General features: G+C 39.7%; 1 protein-coding gene across 1 annotated transcript in view; it reads right to left on the minus strand.

The window, feature by feature from the left end:
* The window catches only part of fbxl17 (F-box and leucine-rich repeat protein 17), a 231330-nt gene that overhangs the window by 74941 nt on the left and 141567 nt on the right, over window positions 1–14822 (minus strand). Inside the window, exon 9 of the mRNA XM_085368445.1 lies at window positions 830–906. Within this exon, the coding sequence (XP_085224571.1) occupies window positions 830–906 (77 nt within the window). The remainder of the gene's footprint in view (window positions 1–829; window positions 907–14822) is intronic.

Consider the following 14822-nt stretch of genomic DNA (forward strand, 5'->3'; position numbering starts at 1 on the left):
TCGAGTAACAGTAGATTGGAGAAAGCAGGCACCCAAAGAAAATAGTCGGCTGCGCTGCTGGGAGTGTCATTTGTGCAATTTGAAGGGTGCACACATGCACAAACACAACTAAACAGTGCCACACAAAGAACCAGGATTGCACTCCTGATGCTTCAGTACCGACGAACTCCAACTGTGTATTGTACTGTAGCTGATGAAAAGACTCAAATATTCCGCAAAACATATGGCAGAATGGAATCAAGCAGAGAGGCAAGGTAGTGTAAACAAAATAAAAAGAGGAGATGATGCTACAGGGATATAAAAGAGATATATAACACCTGAGTGTATGCTGAGGATGAAAACACCATGTATGTCCCCCATCAGACAATACAAACAACTCTAATCCACCAACACAAGTAAATGTATAAAAATCCCGAGTAGCCTTTTCATACCTCATATAATGTGCTCTGAAATACTATTTCTCCAGAAAGCACAATATTTAACCTCTCATATAAGAATTCACAAAAGTCAGCCATCAAGTAACCACCGCATGGTTTGACATTGAGTGGCCTGCCGAGTAATGCTTCTCGGTTTATTTAAAGAGTTTACTTAAAGGTAAATCTCTGGTAAAGCTCTAGTGTTGGTAAATGTGCAGAAGAGCTCCAGCTAACACTGCTTTCTTCTGCTTGAAACTTTTCAATAATATTTTCACTGTTTACAAGTCTCATAAGAGGAAAGCTGTAAAATCAAATGAGTCCTGAATCACAGTGGTGAATGTGGGCAATAATGGAAATGATGATAATGTTGGCGGTTGACTGCAACAAAGGGACAGTGATTGAAAGTATCCTACCGTGGTCTGTAATTTTACAAGACACGAGATAGAGCTCCTTCAAACTTCTCCCCTCCTTGGCAATGATTTCCACACACCTACAAAGAGACACAGAAAAACAATAAATGTTTAAAACATCACCAGAAGCATCTGCGTCGTGTATATTGTGTTTCAATATTCCTTGAGGGCAACACTGCAATGCAATCCTCGATTATGCACACGCACACAGGCACGTCGGATTATTCCACAGTAAAGGTTAAACAGCACTGCTGCAGGGTCATCTTTTAACACACATATTAATAATTAAATACCTGATCTGATTAAAGAAGTATGCATCAACACAGCCAGAGTGTGTGTGTGAATATGTGCATGTGTGTGCCTCTCATACACACATTAGTTGTAGGCCTGCTCACTTCAAAGAGGCATATCTGCATTCAGTCCACTGTCTGATCCCGAAGGACCAACACAGTGTGTGAGTGTGTGTGTGTGATAGATAGACAGCATACACTAGAGAGTGCCACGGGGAAGATCAGAGTATCTGTATCAAATGATTCTCTTTAAATGTCTCTAATGAGAGTAGTGCGTGCAACAAGTAGATTTTGATCAACGCATTTGACCCATTAACCTTCAGGAGAAAATGTTTTGATCTTGACGCTGGTGTTCTTTCATGAAAATTTATGAGACAAAACAGACTAGAAGCACATACACATGCATACTGTACAGCTCTCGTGTGTGAAAACAGAGGTGGGAGAGAAATCGTGATGTTCAGCTGACTGTTGCAGGTGAGTTTCAAATCTCAAATACAGAAGTACTATTGAGGGACTTTTTTCTCCCTTTTGCAGTGCGCTCTGTAAGAATCTGCTTTACACAAATCTGAACTGGCGACTGGAGGTTACTCCAAAATGCACTCCATGAAAGTCCAGGAGCATGAGTGAGAATCTGAGATTTCTTTCCTTTTGTGCTGTTCATGGCACCTCTTTAATATCTAGCAAAAAGGACTTAAAATACAATAACGGCTTGCATAAGATAGATTTCTTTTGTTTTTTTTCTCCACGAAGAATTTAAGGTTGCCCGGTTCATGGATTTCATTTGATGTGTGATATATATAACACCAAACTAATCAAGGAGTAAACAGGTGCTAGAGAGAGAAGTTAAAATGTGTGTTATATTTTTGAAATTCTTATTTCTGAGTGGAGCCAAAGCTGTTAAAATGTGTACTGACCCATCTGCTTTAGTTCACTGGACTCCATCTTTATATTTTGCCTTTTCTATTAAATTTTTGTTGCAGCGGTCCTGTGAGTCTCTCCATGTTATCAGGTTGTCTTTCACCCACTTTTTCACTGTCACTTCGCATCTCTGCCTGTTTATTTTCCTCTTTTCCTCTCTGCTTCTTACTTCATCCCACCTTTCTTGCTTTGTATAGCTACTCTTCTGTATCTCTGTCTGCGGCCTACTGTGTGATGGGGATAAAAGAAAACACAGACAAGACCTGTTGAAATTGGCAATTCCTGACTCAAGATTGTGCTGTGGCCAGCCTTAGATTAGAATCAGTTACCGCAGGGTCACAATATCATGCTGTTTGTTCGGGGGCTACAGTATTAGACCTGCTAATAAATTAATGTACTGGGAAGAGCTGGTGAGGAAACGGATAAAAAAGAAAGCAGCAATTGAGGGACTGCGACAAAGGCCGAGGCGAAGTGCATCCTCTGGGAGCTTGTTACACTGTGCCCAGGTCCCCAGGGTTAGAGCAAAAGCAATTAGATCAGACATCAATGAACGCGGAAGGGAGCAGGGAGAGTAACTACAGCAGGAGACAGTAAGTAGAAATTTCTGTACAGTAGTCGAAGGGCTACATCATGGGAGACTGACAGATCTAAGCAAGTGGGGGAGAAAGAGAAGAAAGACTAAGAGGCCATTAACAAGGCCTGAGTGAGGTGAAATGACAGGAGGTGGGATCGAAAAGAAAACCAAGCAAAACGAAGCAGAGGTGCACGAAGTGATAACCAAGACATGGTTCATGCAACCTGGATGGGCTTCAAGATGCATAAACACCACACAAACACCACGAAGGTCAGCTAGCATTAGCAATCTGATCCTTTTGAACAGCGTACAGACCCCCATAGCTAAAACCCCTCAATGGATATAGTGTTCATGTTTTGACAGAGCACAGGAGCCAATCAGCATGAGTCAGTTGCAGTGATGCAAGCACACAAGTGAGGTTCATAACAGTTTTAAGGGAGTGGCAGGCCTATACATTATTATAGTAAAGATGCAGGTGGGTTTTTAAAAAAAAAAAACAGATTGCTTTCTTTTAAAGGCCCCAGGGGGTCAAGCCTAAGTTCTCTGATCTGCAGAGTGTGACAGGACACTGCTGGTGGCTTCAAAGCCTTTCTCCAGCATTGCCCATCTTACTTTTAGTTGTTTATGCAGAAACATGAAAGTGAAAAGCTGAGGTGTTGGCACAGAAAAGACCACTTTGTTGGTACGGAGGACTGAAAATGGATTACTCATATCAAGTGTTACGGGAGTGAAGCTCTCAGAACTGGGACGACATGATAAATATTTGTATTTAGCTGTGTTCTTATTTGCTTCAAGATAGAGTAAAAGTTTTTAGGGAAAGCTGGTCTTATCTGAATTTCCTTAAGAGTTTGTAAGTGCACTTGTTCTTGTTTTTGGCTTACTATAACCATAGACTTAATGAGCATGGCATTTGAGAGAGTGATCGTGTCAGCACTCTAAACGAATTCATAGTGATGAAATGCATGCAAATTAGAAGGAAATTCACAAGGAAATCTTTTTACACATTGTTTAGCAGCAAAGTCACCAAGGTTGGCTTTTGTCAGATTTGACAGGTGATTCTCAGACCATTGGTTTTATTCTTTTTCATTTATATAAGAGCTTAATCTAGGGAGAAAAAAAACACTGCCTGATAATGCTGGAAGGAAGGATGCTATATGATAAGGCCTTCTTGCATAATCATTTTGGTAAAACATATGAATGCAAACATGAAGCGGAGGAAGACAAGATCATTGCAATGTTGTTGAGAAACTACTGGTAAATGGGGACGAAGGTGGGGTGAAGAAGAGGAAAAGGAAAATGATAATGATTAAAGACGTTTTAGAAAGAAAAACATTAGAAAGACAGAAAGGTGGTGGATATGATGAGGAAAGCAGACAATAGATGTAGAGGTTAGTTGTTGACAGAATGACACAGCTGATGTCAGATGAAGGATTAAGAAAAGCAGTTTGAAACAGAGGTGGACTGATGAAGTGACAGAAAAATCTGGTGATGCGGTGATGATAAAACAGTGTAAGAGGCAAGAAGAGAAATATCACTGAAGAAGAAAATCAAGGAGTAGAAATGATAAGCTAGAAGATAACGAAACTGTGTCAGAATAATGGAGAGGAAAGAATCAGGAAACTGAAAAACAAAAAAAATGTTTTACTTTGTACTAAATTACTGAGGCAATGATAAGTGAAGAAGAAGCAGACAGACAATGATTCACCACTTATTCAACAAGAGCTGCAGAGGGCTTAAGCCTAACCCATCTGATGCTGCGTGAGAGGCAGGTTAGATTCTGGACACGATGCTAGTCCATCACAAACAGCTCATGCCCTCATGCACACCTACGGCCAATCAAATGAAAGCATGTGTTTGGATTCTAGGAGGAAATGCAGGCCGGACTCAAGAGAACTTGCAAACTCCATACAGAAAGACTTGAGTAAATTGTAAATGGAATGGTACTTTTATAGTACTTTTATAGTACTTTTCTACTCTATTTGAGCACTTAAATGCTTTTTTGCTACGAGTCTCATTCACACATTCGATGATGCGCTTTTTTTTCTTCGCCTAAGCATTTTTATACACTTACAGTCACACTCCAAGGGCCATAGTGCTAACCGCTGTACTTGTGTACCATGAAATGATGAAAATTTTAAAAATGAAATAAATAAATAAATAAATAAATAAAAGAAAGGAAAGCACCAGAAGAAAAGGAGGATGAGGAGGATGACGTTCAAGCATCTTGTATATCGTACAGTTATGCAGCTAGCTAATACACAGCTCCAGGCTATCTGTTCCAATAAAATGACAATAAAATGGTTTCTATGATAACTAGGTACCACATGTGTACACGAGTACACATGTGTACACGAGTAGTGTACACATGGGGTCTCATCAGGGGTCATAAGATGACCCCTGATGAGACCAAAAGAGGTGAGTCTCATCAGGGGTCATCTTGTAGTTTACGGTCTCTGTAATGCCAGCACAAACAGCTAGAGGTAAACAATTAAAGTGTCCCTCCTTTCTTAATCTTGTTTTTACAGTTAAACCTCAACAGGATCTAACTGTGGTTCAGTGCTTGGAGAACCGGGGAATTGTTAAAGTTTATCATTCGTAAAAGCAAAGTCAGATGCAAAATTTCTATCTAAACTGAATTACTAAATCCATACCACTGGACCTGAAGGAGCAGTGGTATGGATTACTCCAACTCTAAAACATTTTAGATATAACTGTGTTTCCAAGACAGCTAATGCCGCCTGCCAAAGAATGCAGCCTTTCTTCAACTCTAAAATCATAAAAAAAAATTTAAAAGTTGTTTTTAATGAATACAACACATCTGCTACCTGAAAGAAAGAAAGATGTTATTATCCCATTACTGAGCCAATATGTAGAACTCTCAACGGTAAATAAACAATTTAATTATTTCTCTGAAAACTTAAAGCTCTAGATGGAGCTATATTTGTTTTATACCATCAGGTAAAATATATATTTTGCTCATACTTATTCACGCTTCCTTTGGTATTTTTCCAGAGAGAAAAAAAGAGTTTAACTTACTTATCTTCTGATTAACAAAATTTTCTTTCTAGGATCCTCAGATGTAAATAAGACCCAAAAGTTTGACAGACTATGGAGTACAGATTACGATGAAAATACTATATATATATATATATATATGTGTGTATCTGCAATTTTTATCTTGGAATTAAATTTGCTCAACCATATTTCCCCAACTTGCTCACTACCACTGCAAAGCTGCATTCAGTACGTAGCTCACTGAAAGAAATTAAGACAAAATTAGATTTTAAAGGCTACTGTGTGATGGGTGAGCAGTATTGACTTCTAAAAAAAAAGAAGTTAATAAAAAGATTCTAATCCATCCCATTAAAGGTGTTATTTACAGGGACTAAATGTAATTATTATGATGTGTTATGAAGTGTTTTGTTTTTGTTGTTTTTTTAATCCCAGAGAAGCACTTTCATAACTAAAGCAAAATAATAGAACTGAATTTTAAGAGGTAATAAATCTTATCAATAGTGTACTAAATTTTAGGAAAATGGACTTTGAAGTCAAAGCCAAATCACTGAGGTAGGTTTTTCTTTAGTTTAATTCAAATGGTTTATTAAGACATCAAAGCTGAAAAAAATAGTAAAGTACATAACCTGGTATATGGTCATACTGCAGCCCTGACTATTGTTAAAAACAGAAAACTCCAAAGGATGAGCACCTAGAAAATCGCCAGCCAACCAGCACTGTGCCTAAGGACAAGCGGCCTTTGACTGTATTTCATGTGTGTGCACATGCTTGTGCGTTTTGTCGTATAATCAGAGTTTAAGCCTTGACAAAGCCTAGAGATCAGCCCTTAATACTGGCTCACTGTTTGATCAAACTTAATCTCTCCTATGAGCATGTTGCCATGGTCAGGTACAGGTCTATACAGGCCAGAACATCCAGACTGGCCAACAGCCTGTATCCACAGGCTGTGAGGCTCCTGAACTCTCTGCCCCCCTCTCACGGACAATAACCATATCCAACTTCTTAATAGCAATGAACTGGTCTGCATTGGTGCATCATATCTTTATTCTCTTCCCCCTCCTGCCCCCCCCCTCTTTCTTAAATAGATAACTATCATATCTGATATCATATCTCACAGTACAATAATATTGAATGGGTTGCATTGTTGTATTTTGTCATGTTTCTCAGGTCTTTGTCTGAATTTCTACGAACATTATTGCTAAGGATTGTCTTATTGCATTGGAGTCACACTGGGTTAAATATGTACACTTGGGTTTTAAGGGGTATTTATTATTTTCTTCTTTCTTCTTTTTTTTGGGTTGTATGGAAGCCCCAAATGCAATTTCATTGTTCTTGACAATGACAATAAATAAATAAATACTAAATAAATACTAATACTAATACTCAAATTAGATAACCACAATGCTTATTTAAGATTTATGTCTCTATGCCACACGCTAATTTTTGTTATTTTGTATTTCTGTTGTTAGCTTAGTTTCCATCAAGTTACTGAAAATTAATCCAAACTGAAAATTATAGAGTTTCTTTAGTTACACAACTGTTATTAGTGTCACATCCTTCACTAGGAATTTAAAGCATGTTTTTGTAAGTATGCAGCATTTTTAATTCAACACTCCACTGGTTTCTATTTGTTTAAAATAGGGTAATTTGTCTGTGAAGAATTCTGTGGGCGACTTTCTAACACACCCAGTCTAACCACCTTATTAGGCAATATCCATACACACAGGGCCTACAGCAAGAAGATGCAAAAAAAAAAAAAAAAGTGGGGATAAAGCAAGTGATGGACAACTTTGTGTGTGTGTGTGTGTGTGTGTGTGTGTGTGTGTGTGTGTGTGTGTGTGTGTGTGTGTATCATTACACAGTGAGTTGTTTGCGCTTGTGCAGTTCATGCATATGTCTCTCAGAGGTGAAGCTAATCTTCTTTCATGCAGCACAGCCAGAGGTATCCGAGCAGACAGGCAGCAAGAGGAAGAATAGTAACAATACTTGAGAGAAACAGAGGTCCATATTTATCACAAAGACTGCAGACAGTCTTGCAGCCAAGCAACATGTGTAGTGTTTCTCTTTAGCTAGCCGATCACAATGGAGCAGGAACAAAGACACGGCTGGGAGAATGGCTGTAGGTAGGTACACTAGCACAGTGTCGACCAATACAAGCCCTCGTCTCATCCCGTTCCTCACACAACCCACAATTACACGGCTGTCTATACTCACAAAAGAAGCAGGGAAATAGAAATGGCAGATTTTCCAAAGAAGAGTGTGAAAAAGGAAAAAAAAAAAAAGGAGAAAAAACTAAGCATCAAATGTATAAAGAAAAGCAGCTGAAGGTCTAGGGAGAGGTTGAAAACATAAAAAGTAGGAGGAGGAGGAGGAGGAGGTAGCACTGGTGACAGACAAGACTTCAGACTTCCACGGCTGTCTTTAGACTTAATGAAATTGAAGGGCGGAGCAGCAAAGAGGAGGAGAGCGAGGCAAGACATGGTATATACTTGTGTGGAGAACGCTCTTGCAAAATTATTCTTGCTGTAAATTTTCTTTATATCACCAATAAATCCATAAGCACGAGCAAGGAAGCAGGGTTCTGCTTCCACAGGCGATGTGCAGCATTGAGTTTCTGGAATCCTCTATGCACAAAAAAAAAGAAAAAGAATTTTATAATGTTTTTTTCATTGGGTTAGTATCAATTGGTTCAAAGATATCCAATAACTTAAAAGAGCTCCTTAGTAAGCAAATACCTCATATTGAGGAATTGCAACAACAATTTTAAAATGAAGCAATTCAAATTTTATTGAAAATGTTCACTGCTTTTGAAGAGCTGATTTAATATGTGCAGACTGTTCTGTTGCTTAGGCTTTAGTCACACTACAGGTTTAGCTGTCTGTGAGTCATTGCAAGTAGTTTGTTTGCAAGATGATTCTGCACAGCTTTGTTGCAGGCAACCTGTCTCAGTCCAACTCAGACGAGCTGTAATCACTCCCAAAGTGATTGGCAAAGATTTGCAATTAAGGTGTGCAATCTAATTTATTAAAGCAAACATACTGCCAACAATCTGCCAACAATTTGTAATCAGTCTAAGTAAGCTGAGTTCCAACTTAACTGCATTACTAAGTTACTAAGGTTTGCAGCATGAAATTAAGTGCAAACTATGGTAAATTTAACATCGAAAAGCATGCCGTATTTTGCACCCAATGTGTGCAGTAGTTGCCTCTAAGTTAGCAAAACAGGTATAGGTGGATGGCTCAAAGCTGTGAGCACAGTAAAGTTTGGCTCTGTCCTGTAGCTCTTTACTCAGTCTCATGTGTTTAATGTTTAGAGCAGAGTGCAACATACTCCTGCGCTGTAATAATATTGGTATTATTGCAGCCCTGGTATTACTGAAGATGAATACATCTTTTTTTCCTGTTTTACAGTGAGCAGATCAGTACACACTGAAAACATATCTCCCCGTCTTTTCTCAGCAGTGCGCACACAGAGAGCAACATTCATGTGTCTTTCTTTTACTTTCCGCAATAGACACTAATACATATATCTGTCAAAATGCATCGAACAGGACTGTGTTAAGGTGTTAGTTAAATATGCAAAATATTCCAAACTGTATGCTTTCTTCTTCAGACACTTGCAATCAAGTGCAAAAGAAAACACAATTGCAACTCTATATAAGCCTCAGCATCTTCGCAATTTAAAAAGGCAGCTGCCATGTCGTCCTTTTGTCTCATCATCATTCTCATCATGTGGTAACATCCCTTAGGTTTTCTGCTAGAATTAGTCGATTCTCTCGTGATCTACAATGCAAAAACACACACCTGGCTGCTTAATGTTTTTGCACCACAAGCTAAAAAAAAAAAAAAAAGCTTTCTGTCTCACACAGCCAGGCCCATCTTTATTTATTTTTGACAGCTTTTGCAGTCTCCAATGAAAGCCTGTTCTGACCTCTGTGGAAACCTAAGGGAATAAAATATATATTATATAACATTATATTATATAACATTACATCTATCTAAGAGCCATGCAAACCATTTGCCATGACCACAAAGTGTTGCATTTCTTAAAACAATACAAAACACAAACAGCACCACTTTATCTGAGTGCTGCCCATACAATTTATTCATGTGTTTTATTTTAAATGACCAGCAGGACATTTATCGTTACAAACACTGACACCTGCTTTGACAAGAAGTGGAGAGAAAGCCAGTGCTTACTTTATGCAACTTACTTATAACCCCAGCAGGCTCTGTTTCTGATACATCTGAACCTTCTAAAAGCACATCCACATCAGCTAACCTGAATCATCTGTTAGCACAATTCCTCAAAGTCTCTGGATACTCCTTTTCCTTTGTTTTTCTTTTCTCCCCTTTAATGGATCAACACTGATCTCAAACTTGATACGCGGATACAATTGTGTCTATTTGTGTGCATTCGGTGTACGTGTGTGTAAGTTCAAGCCGTCTGAATCAGAGTCTGCTTCAACAATTAGGGCCTGGATGACTTCCCAGGCTAGCCTGCCATACCCACTGCTGTGATGAGAATCACATTCCTATTGTGTTCCACTACAGTTAATCATGTTTTCAAACGACTCAACAAAACGGTAGAGCATTCCAGCAGGTTGTCATCGGCCTGCTCAAGAATGTGCCGATGGGATCATAACTGGAGCCATAAATGCCCATGAATCTCGTCTTTCCTCCACAACCTGTGCTTTTTTTGGTTTGTCTGGGAAAGCAAAGCAAGGACTAAAACACCCTTTTTAAGCCAACCAACAGAAAGGAGAAACATAAAGACCCCTGTGCCCCTGTCTTCTCTTATCCGCTGTGAAGCCTGCTATTTAAATAAACATTTTCTCCAGCTGTAATCACAGGCTAAAAAAATAAGTTTCCAAAGTAAGTGGTAGAAGTTACAGTAAAGAGACACAGTCCTGCTCTGAGTAAATAAAAATTTGGCAGTTTGGGTAATAAAACTGAATTCAAAACTGCATCAGACTTTCATTGACATTTGATATAAATTCAACCGTAAACTCCTGGACGACAATCCCCAAGAACAAGTGTCACTTACAAACCGGTCCGTATTTCCATCAGAAACTAGAGTGAAAAAGCCAACTAAGCACTTTGTGAGGTTAAGTGGCAGTTATTCACTTGAAGTTCATCCAAATGGACAGCCTGTTGCCTTGCCAACACTGACGGGCCTCCGTGATGCACATGCACAAACAGTATTTTAAAGCCGCTTTTCGGTTGCCAGCAGAAACCAAACTGGGCTGACATCACTCACGCATCTTTCCACACTTCCTCTGCTACTCCTTCCTCCTCTCTCTTGCACCTAAGTAGTTTCCCTGAGGACATGCAAGTGAGATACTCACCTGTAAATGAATAACCGGGTTCTGTAAAGCAATGCCATGCCCCTATCTGCCTCCACAGTCAACCCACTGCAGCCATAACACAATAAATAACCCAGGAGAAGATGAGCACTGCCCCGTGGCAGATGGTGATAACACTTACAGCCTCAGGTCTGAGCTGACACAGTGGCGTGCTGCCTGTGTGTCTGAGTGAGAGAAGGTTGGTGAATCTCTGCCCATGTGAGACGATCAGTTAAGACAGAGATGGTTGCCCATGATAGATGTCACTGTGTGGAATAAAAGTAGTGGATGCATCTGCTTTCCTACACACTATTTATTTATTCGGTCAGCTTGAAGAAGAGAAAATTGGTTAAAACCTTTCAGTATTAAACTCTGCTAAAATGAATAATAGCCTTTTTATCATTAAAGGACTTTTGCTAATTAATTACTAATTAATGAAATTGTAATCAATTTAATTATAAAACGCACTGATAGTGCATTTTATAGTAGGGTTAGTAATAGTAGTTGTGGTAACCACTTTTGAGCCCACGGAAATTGCATAGATTGATCAGTAACAGGTACCAATCGTGGTCCAATCCAGACTGACTGCAATTACACTCACACACATTGGAAAACGTTTGCAAATGATTACCTTCTAATTTATAATAGAAGACAGATTGATAACGCAATCCGAGATCGTGTGCATTGTTCAGTGCAACTCACCTATAATGAAATGGTTCGGCTAAAGGGGACTTGACTCTGCTGGTTGCATTCTGGTAATAATTCCATATAAAAGCAACAGAATATTGTTTCAGGCCTCCGAGTACCACTATTTATGGAGGAATTTCTGAATTTACGTTTTCATTTTTGCCAGTTAATTAACCACAGTTAATTGCGCTATTATAACAAAGAGACTGCATGTAAGTGCCAACCTGATCGATTCAATCGCAAACTAATAGCAGACTGACTCCGTCTTAATGCACCAAGGTTGTTTTGAAGATGCCAACCAGCGGTCGCAGATCTGATACCGCTTTCAAAGGCAACAAGGTTGTTAGTTCATTGCACGTGGTCACAATAACTTTGGTCGTGTAATGGTTTCTCTTATGTGTTGTGTTGTGTTGCTAAACATGTTATCTATCGGTCTCTACTGTAGAAACACTGGTAGAGTTGACCATTTGTGGGAAGTTAACCTGAGTGTATTCTTATTTATTTTTTATGAGACATCTTGTTTGTTTTTATGGATCTCTGAAAGAAAAAGTTTGATTGACTCAAATATTAATAGAAATTACTGAGTCAGAACATTTTTTTTCTGTTTCTGACATTAAAGCAGGTCCCTATTTCTTTGAAATGCTGTCCAAAAGCACACAATAACATTTCACTATGATTAAATTATGTGTCATATCGTGTCGTGTTGTGTTATATGTAGTGCCGACGTAGGACAGTTTTTCCAATTTCATTGTACTACTGTACTATGTATGACTGTGCAATGACAATAAAGAGTTATCTTATCTTATCTTATCTTATCTTATCTAAATGCGATTTCTCCTGCAGAGATAATACAACCAATAAGCACTAGCTAATAACAGAATCTTGTTTCAGGCTCTGAAGAAAATAGCCAGTCTGACTTTGATAAATTGAGGTGAGCGTGCCCCTTAGGGCTGCATATCATAACTCTTCTGCTCCATGTCCACATGCAGAGAGAGGTGAACTATTACGATGTTTACCAATATGCCTGACACAGTGGCACACGGTATACACCCTCCGCCAACTCAGCCAAAGCTAATTGCTCTGCACTTTGATTACTGCCATCTATTTTAATGAGAGCTTATCAACCCATTCTTTCCTGCCCGTTTTCTCTGTCAAACACACATGCAAACATGACAAACACATGCATGAGTGTGTGCGCACCACTTAGGCATATGTCCGCACACAGACAAGAGAACAATACTGTGTGCCACGTTTGTGATGGTGGCAGGAAATTGGAGGGTGTTCATTAGGCTAATGGATATGAAGAGGAAAGGAGAAGGGGAATGTGTGTCTGGGGGGGTGGTGTGGGGGTGAAGAGCAAGAAGGCCACTGAATTTAACAACAAATTCTGTACAATGGTCCAACAAGTCGTACTGCAGTATGTAATTTTCTTGCTACTATGATAGAGAGACGAATACTTCAATTACACGAAATGGCTTTAATTACGGTGAATTTGCCTCATAAGCCGACTCCTGTTGAGAACAAATGAACTGTTACATTTTTGGTGCTAGTGCTCACTGCTCCTGCAGCTTGGCTGGATGGACTCAGCTTCATTACGATCACTGGTTTACCCGCACACACACCAAGATGACAAAGCCTAATCAATGGACTCACACTGCTCTAAAGACTCTGGAAGAGGAGAAACAGTAGATTCCGAACTGGACAGGGTTGCTGATCGATGGTGAAAATGGCTTCTGCGATCCTTTGAACACATTCAGCACACTTCTGTCACCTAGGATGTTCAGTAGGTTTTCCTTGAAACTTACAAAACATTCTATTTTCCCACTGACAGTGAACAATGTGAGCAGAATATGCTATGACAGGCTGCGCATCACAGAGCGCACACAAGAATACTGTACTTAAACGAGAGGGAGACGAGAAAAGAGAGAACACCAAAAAGGGAGGAGAGTGCATTAGAGGGCTCGAGCATGACAACCGCATTACAACCACAAATATGCCAGATCACATCAATACACTGTGCCTCATCATTTTACGAGACGCTGCTTGTCCATGAAACTACTTCAACATGTCTAGTAAAACAATCATCAATACCACACACACACACACACACACACACACACACACACACACACACACACACACACACACACACACACACACACACACACACACACACACACACACACACCTGCTGCTGCTGCTGCTGCTGAATACTGCTGTTGTGCCAGGAAAACAAAGCCCCAAATAATTCTAAGATGAAGTTACAAAACAGGAATAGGAGATTATGCAAAACAATAATCTGTATCTCTTCAATTTTTAAAAATTGAACCTGAAGTTGTGCCTCATCCTGGCAACATTCATGCCTGACTTTTGGTCTCTGACTTGATTTGTGGAGAGTTCACATTGACCTGATCATCACCCCCATGACCCAGGGCACCATCTTTGCACTGAGATGAGCAAAACTAAGAGAAAGCTGAAAAGCAGCAGTACTGTCTTACAAACTATACTCGCTCTAAGCTACAAGTTTCCAGACAGATTTGCTGACAGTTGCTACTGCCCGAGCTAAAGCAGGCGGAGGATTCCTCTCGCTTTCTTTTTACACCCTAACACCTACACCTACAGGATAATATCACTGAATTGTCCTCTTTGATTTACAGTGCAAATTGCTTTCACATTCCCTTGGTGTTATAATATTAAAGTATCACCTCTTACCAATAAAACGCACGCGTCACACTACAAATAAAACCCCCACGTAAAAAAATAAATAACCTGTAGTATAGGGAGAGGGCTCTACCACATACTGTAAAAACTAGCTGCTAATCCAATTGTTCCCTCTGTGGGGACAGGAGAGAGAAACATCCTAATGAGAAACCGGTGGCTAAATATCCATGATGGTAATAACAGTGGGAGCGTCTCTCAGAGCAGCCGTTTGACTCTGGTGACACACGGCCATTAAGTATTCATGAAAACAGATGTTGCTTTGCTCGCCAGCCCATTGGCCCAAACACCCCCTGAAAAATGCCAGAATCCTAAATGAATTTCCCAACAGAACGCTCTGTTTGATCCCCCGCCAAGAGAAAGTGAAGAGTTTTACGTGCTATAGGAGAAGGGAAGAAACAGACAACTATGGGGGAAGGAGGACAAGAATGGGGTTTATCCCCCTTCAAG

Source organism: Diplotaxodon limnothrissa, linkage group LG12, assembly GCF_057381915.1.
Source record: "Diplotaxodon limnothrissa isolate DT_005_m linkage group LG12, D_limnothrissa_male_GT1.1, whole genome shotgun sequence".
In the NCBI taxonomy this organism is placed as follows: domain Eukaryota; kingdom Metazoa; phylum Chordata; class Actinopteri; order Cichliformes; family Cichlidae; genus Diplotaxodon; species Diplotaxodon limnothrissa.